The following is a 7082-nucleotide window of genomic DNA, read 5'->3' on the forward strand; positions in this document are numbered from 1 at the left end:
TTTAGATGTGCAAGAACTCAAATACAAAAATTTAAAATCTAGGAACTCAATTTTGTGTTTTTTTCCCCCCTACCGAAAGTACAGGTACTGAATTTGGCGAATGGTGTCGTCGATTAATACAGATAAGGAAAAGAAAAACCAGAACATTTCCGACCTGCGGGGATTCGAACAGCAACCTAAGCATTGCGTCAACGCACCACCGTCCTTGCTTTACCCACTGAGCTATTGTCGTGAAGGAGAAGACCTGGTTTTGTTCTTAACATATTAATAAGAAATTGAAAGATGCTGCTGCTTAGATCCGGCAGCGATAGTGCAATTTCATACCCACGGGGGAAAAATCCAATCTTGTTTATCACCAAACGTACAAGTTGACAAAATTCTTTGATTAAACCAATCTCACACCTTTACAATGATTCGATTCGATGGTCGAAAGTCCAAAAGCCTACATGAATATCATGAATCGGTGAGACAAAAATATAAACCAATGAACTTGTAATGCACAATCAATCACATAACATTTACATTGAACTAAGAACTCTCATCTTTTCCGATCAATGTGAAAAAAAATACCCAGTGAAGAGAGGTAAATCATGACAAGAAGGACAGTGCATCTGTTTTCAGCAAGAAGTTATCCTGTCTTGGAAGGATGTGACTTTTTCCTCGCTAAAAACAATAAAAATCGCGGGAACAGCGATTTCTTCTTCTTCCTTGGAGTCTTTACTTCTGGAGAGGAATCGGTTCCAGCGTTACTTCCAGGTACATTTGATTTTGGATTTGAAACATAATCCACGGCGGCATCCAGTACACGATCAACACTCTTTGATTCTTTCCTGACCTCGAAGCTTTCCCTTGGGCTTTTATTGAGGTTTGCAGCTCCCAGACCAGAATTACTAGCCCTACGTCGTTGCTCATTCTCAGCCCTCCACTTTCTCAGCTCCTGTTCTACACCCAACTTCCCTTCCTTCGCCTGCTCAGCCTTATCCAACGCAATTTTCAGAGCTTCCTTTCTCGCAGTCAACTCTTGATTCACTCGTTCCAACTTCTCGGCGGTTCTTGACTCTGATTCCTTGGCTACTTCGATCTGCGAAATAGCAGTTGCTACCCTCAGGCTGGCCTGCTCCTCTGCTTCATGGGAACGCTTGCTGAGCTCATAGTACTCTTCTAGAGAGAGTGTTACACTGGTAGGTAAATCCACATTATCGGTGCTTTGAGCTGATTCACTCTCTTCCAAAGCTTTGATCGCTGCTAAAGCCAATTTTTCAGAGGCTCTGGCAGCTTCTATTTCCTTTTGAGCTGCAAGCAATCTACTCTCCATCGTACTTGCACCAGCTTTTGCTTGTTCTGCTTCTTCCTTCGCTTTGCGTAGCTCTTCATGAGCCTTTTGAGCGAGTGACTTGGCCTCATCTGCTGCTTCCGCTGCTAGTTGCAGTTGCTTGGGAATCTCAACTGTCTTTTCCCTGGTTTCTTTCTCTTCCATCTGAACCAGGGCGATTTCTGACCTAGTCCTGTTCAGCTCAGCCTGAAGAGCAGCAACTGTTACTGAGGCCATTCCTTCTCTCTGCTTAATTGCAGAAAACAATGATTTTTCTTTTTCCAGCTCTGTTTGTAACGATATGGCAGCCACCTTCAAGCAATTTACTTCTGCAGCTGCTTTCTCAATGTTGAGCTTTACTTCTTCCAGTTCCTTCTTTGCTGAAGCAACTGCTGCTTGTATGTCGGTGTGAGTTGTTTTCTCTGGTTCTTGTTGCTCAGCTTTTGGTTTTCCTTCAGTTCCCTCCTTTGTTTTAGATTCCATATAAGCTGCTAGTTCAGCTTTCAAATCAACTAGCAAAGCTGAAGCAGTGTTTAGTTTTGATTTGAGATCCTTTGCTGAAAGAATTTGTTGGTTAAGTCGTTGGAGCTCCTCTTCTGCTTGCTTTAACTCCTTCTCCCAATGAAGAGAATCTTGCTCCTTGGCCATGGTTGCTCCTATTCTTTGCTCCTCTGCTTCCATATGAGCAGCATGCGCAGACTCCAAGGATTCCTTGGTGGCAATCAGCTCGATTGTGAGTTCCTCTACAGTCTTCTCAACTTCCTTGGATGCAGAAACAGCATCTTCAGCTTTTTTAACAGCTTCATCTTTCTCACTGATCAAAGAAGCATATTCCTTGTGCAGTGCTTCCAACTCATCATTGACAGTCTTTAGTTCTGACACCGCAGCTGAATACCTGGCTTTAGCAACCTCAAGTTGTGCCTTGGCTGCAACACTAGCTTCATCAGCAATCCCCTTTTCCATTTCTTCCACCCTGAGCTTGGCAAGCTCAGAATCTTGTTTTGCCTGATGCTCTTCAGTCTGTGCCCTCTCCAGATTGAGCTTTAGCTCTTCAATAAGTCTCTTAGCGCTGTCCAGCTCCTTAAGAACTTTTATTTTTTCCTCTTCAGCAGCCTCTGACCGTTTCTTGTACTCGGGCATCTCCACCTGTACCGTCTCTAGTTCTTGGTCTACAAGTTTGCGTCTCTACAAAGTTAGAGGAAAAGGCCTACAAGTTAATAATTATCCAGATGGAAAAAATGTTTTCTGGCGGAGCACAGTCATCAAACGGATGCAATGATTGGAAGCAAATAAAAAAGAACTCAAGTCACTAGGCCAGCACTTAATCCAAGAAGAGCAGCTTCCAATTTTTACACGAGCAAAAAAATGCACGGTTAGATAAGATTCCCTTCTTCATAAATATCTTCATTTCCACTTTCATGTCCAAGAAACAGTCAAATATGAAAATATTTTTGAAAATAAAATGAGCAAAGAAGCAGTTTGCAGCAGCAACTCTTAACATCATTTTTTGGAAGCAAAAGGGAAGTCTTTGCTGAAGTGATGATGCATTCACTGCTTTGATAAGAAAACATTTTGGATTTTCCTTGTGGAGCATCACCAAAAGCAGCGTAAGTGATCGATCATACATGAGAATATGCTTATGTTTTTAGTCGAAAACTAACAACATTGAACGTCTAAACCCAAATCCTCTACTCTCTTCTATTGCTGTATCAAAATGATGCGAAGTGGCTTCCTACATCACAGTAAAGCTTTCATCACAGACTCAAGGGTACATTCATCTTAACCCTCCTCAAATGACAACCTCTTATAAAAATAAATAAATAAACCATCAAAACCATCTAGGTGGTGGTCAAGTGGTAAAAATTTAGGACTAAAGAATTTGCTCCCTCCATGATCTCAGGTTCGAGTCCTTGGTTGCTCATATAATGACCACTAGAGACTTACATGGTCGTTAACTTCAGGGCCCGTGGGATTAGTCGTGGTGCGCATAAGCTGACCCGGACACCCACTTTAATCTAAAAAAAATAAAATAAACCATCAAATAGATATCCAACCTTTCCTAAACCACTGGTGCAACCGGAATTCCCCTAGGCTTCAACACACACCAATTCAACAACACATTCTTGTTTCCGATATGCCATTTGCAATGTAGATTTCTATTAAACACAGACACGGAGATTTTCTTTGCTGCGAAATCCACAAAAAGATAGGGAAACAAGAAATATTGTTGCCCTTCTCTTTATCAAAAGAATTGGCTAGTGCTTGATCGAATAGTGCTGAAAAGTAATTATCATCAAGAAAATGCAACAGGGTGTGTCACATCAATGACAATGGCAGATTAATTGTACCTCTACAGTCTGGATTCTATGGGCTTTCCAATCAACAATTCCTCCGAACTTGGAAACAGCTTCTTTAACAGATTCAAAAGGTGCTGCCGTATCAATTAGACCTCTGATCATGTCACTCTGCTTAAAAAGTCGAGGAGAATCAGAAGAGTTCGGTGTCCCGAAATCAGGACTGGCAACCTTTGCATGAGGAGAAGCAAGCTCATCTTGCTGCACTCTAACCTTTACATGGGGCAAAGCATGCTCCTCGAATTGTGCTCGTTCAATATGAGAGGAAGTAGCAGGTATACCATCATCAACATGGACATGAGGACTGCTCATAGGATCTTGAGGTTGCCGTACACCAGAAGAATTAGGTACGGGTTCAGTTTTTCTTTGAGATTCCTGTCCATCTGAGGAATTCTGTATATCTTCGGTTTTCTCTTGATCTTGTGGACCATTCGAGGAAATTTTGACGCCTGCAGTTTTCTCTGGAGATTCATCCTGTACATTCAGCACATTTTGTGTTGCTTCTGATTTGGAATCATCCTTCAATGCACCTTGGTGGTTTATCTCTGCTTTATCAACTGAATCGTCTTTCATGGCAACTTGATCAAATTCTACATTTGCATTTGTCGCATGGCTTGATGAAGCTTCACCATGAGAAGGACCATTATCTTGGGATGATGAAGAAGGTTCCAGAGGAGATATAGCTTCAGTAATTTTCACATCCTCCATCAGAGAAAAAATTAGCAATCAGAGCCAGCACGGTATCTGAAATGAAAAAAGAAGAAAAAATTAATTAGCCAAACACCAGCACCAAATACCTCCACCAAATTCAGCAGCAAAAATACATAACCATTTTAGAATTGAAAACAATATGCAAGACCAAATTCAAAATGCAAAAAGCTCTATGATTTATTTTTTCTCCTAGCAGAGATATAATCTTCTAGCCAGAAATCAGGCTAATATCCTCAAGCAAGGATTTAATTAATCTCCGACTTTCAAGCAAACAATTTAGACCAATAATTCAGCGAATTCTTCATTTGGTTGCTGAAAACTGCTCTAAAGAGAGTAAAATAATCAATAGAACTGTAACAGCAACCTTAAAACTAACTAAACTATTGGTTAAGATTATGCAATATCATTGAAAGCTCAGTTTGACTCGAGAAATTTAATGTGAAAATCATCAAACCGAGCTTCATAAAATGATTTCCAAGAACAAAAACTTACTCAATGAAGTCCACATAGGAAAAGAGACTAAATAAAAATGAGAAACCGAGATAGCAATCGAATAATAAAATTTCAAGCTGATTTTGGATTTGGAAGGTCTAACCGGTTCAATATAAAAAAAAATAAAAATAAAAAAAGGAGACAAGAAAAAGAAAAGAGAGGAAGAAAAAACATACCTGGTCATAACCATCCGTGGGTCGAGTAATAATTGAAAGGAGTTTGACTCTCACGTAAGCGAAAAATAGAAATGGAACCAAAAATAGAAATAAAAGAGAAAAAAACGGAGAGGATACACGTGCGTGAACTGGAGCCTCCTTCGTCTCCCAGACCAGATCCATCTGTCTCCCCCTCAAGTCAAGTCAAGATTAGATTGTTTTTTTCTTTTTTTAGTCTTTTTTTTTTAGTCTTATTTATTTATGGAGCTCGTGGTGGATTTTTATTTGAACATTTTTTTTCTTCTCCTATAGTGAGAGAGAATCTGAGAAAATAGTTTTTTCTTAAGAAATAGAAATCACAAGTTGTTTTTAACTAATAGAGTGTTTGAATATTTGATAAAAGTTATTTTTTAAAGTATTTTTATTTACAAATAAATAATATTTTTTTTTATAATTTATTCTATACAGCATATCAAAATAATTAAAAGATATTAAAAAATTTAATTTAAAACAGAAAAATTAAAAAGTTTTAAAAACATGTACAAAACTAAACACAGCTTATAACAACGCAACTCAACTCAGTTTTTGGTTCAGCAACTGGCCGCAATTTTCCCCTCCTATTTATTTGTGTACTTGATTTTCTATACCGTTAATAATCGCAATAACAGTCTGGATCGCTTTATTGGGAGACAGGGACGCTCCTGTTGTTGTCAAAAGACCGAAATACCCGTATCATTTTTTTTTGTTTGTTGATATTGTGTGGACAGGAAGGCTAGCTGTCTCACATATTGATTTTGGGTCGTTTTTTTTTTTTTTTTGGTTGATATTGTGTGGACAGGACGGCTAGCTGTCTCACATATTGATTTTGGGTTGCTCGTGGTCAAGGTGATGAAAATGTCCAGAGATTTATGGCAGCCTTGGATAAAAAAATGAGTTGAAAAAATGGGTTTTTTATAGGTACAAAACCACCTTCCCAGATTTTTTCGAGCATTACAACAGTTAATTTTTTCTGGAGAAGCAAGTGACGCGTCCACGTCTAAAATAAACAACGTGTTTTTTTTTTTTTTTTAATGCAAAAGAACTTGTCCTCCACCCAATAGTAAGTGCCTGCGCTTTTTTGAACACCAGGCGCCTCAGCCACCCATGCCAAGTATACATATCTATGTTCTTTTTGTTTTTCTTATAATTTCATTTTTTATTTATTTTATTTATTAATTTTAATATTTTTTAACCATTTTTTCTTATTTTTTTATAAATAGAATATGATTTAATTTTAACCTAATTTACAAATAAGATTTCATTATTTTTTTTATGATAGGAGATGTTCTTTCTTGGTAGCTATGCTTGTATTTTATTTTATTTTTAATTTTATTCAAATGTTTTTTTATGTGTTTTTTATTATCATTTTATTAAATAAAACATTGATTTCACAAAATAATATTATTAAATATAATCTGATCCATGTTTTAGAATAAATACTTACAGCCATATTTATTTTTCAGCTTTTCAATTTTATTTTTACTTAATTATCATTTATTTTTTATTTGATTCACATAAAATTATAACATTTTTTTAATATATAACTTTATAAAATATATTTTTTTCTTAGATTTTATTCAATTTTCTTTCATGCGTGAGCTTTTTTTATTATCATTTAATTAAATAAAAAATGAGCTTTTTTTTTATCATTTAATTAAATAAAAATTTTATTATAAAAAATAAAATTATGAAACACAATTACATGATCTATATAACAAAATTAAATATTTTAATTTATATTTAATTTTTTTAATTTTTTCAGTTTAGTGTATAGTTAATGTTAACAATTTTCTTATTTTATGTTTTATTGATATTAATAATTGTTCAATTAAATAAAAAATTTATTTTTAAATTTTTTTTATTAAACATAATTGGATATATGACCTGTTTTATAAAATCAAATATATTGATCTACTTCTATTTCTCAAATTTCTACTTTAGTCTTTAGTTGTTATTAATAATTTTTTTGTATTTATTGACATGAATAATTATTTATTTATTTAATTGGATACATATATA

At 35.9% G+C, this 7082-nt stretch overlaps 1 protein-coding gene across 1 annotated transcript; it reads right to left on the reverse strand.

Moving 5' to 3' along the window:
- Window positions 1-348: 348 nt before the first annotated feature.
- LOC105120631 (protein WEAK CHLOROPLAST MOVEMENT UNDER BLUE LIGHT 1-like) lies at window positions 349-5292 on the reverse strand. The gene is made up of 3 exons (XM_011018909.1): window positions 5046-5292; window positions 3661-4410; window positions 349-2497 (listed from the first exon to the last, which is right to left on the reverse strand). Exons 2-3 carry the CDS (start codon window positions 4372-4374, stop codon window positions 629-631), a joined length of 2583 nt encoding a protein of 860 aa, XP_011017211.1. The 5' UTR covers window positions 4375-4410; window positions 5046-5292; the 3' UTR covers window positions 349-628.
- Between the last annotated feature and the right edge of the window lie 1790 nt (window positions 5293-7082).

Source organism: Populus euphratica, unplaced genomic scaffold, assembly GCF_000495115.2.
Source record: "Populus euphratica unplaced genomic scaffold, PopEup_1.0 scaffold6.1, whole genome shotgun sequence".
NCBI lineage: Eukaryota > Viridiplantae > Streptophyta > Magnoliopsida > Malpighiales > Salicaceae > Populus > Populus euphratica.

Coding starts and splice junctions, on each gene's coding strand:
- LOC105120631 (XM_011018909.1), bottom strand. CDS start 4,374: ATGGAGGATGTGAAAATTACTGAAGCTATATCTCCTCTGGAACCTTCT. Junction 2,498..3,660: donor ATAGAATCCAGACTGTAGAG/GTACAATTAATC, acceptor CTAACTTTGTAG/AGACGCAAACTTGTAGACCA.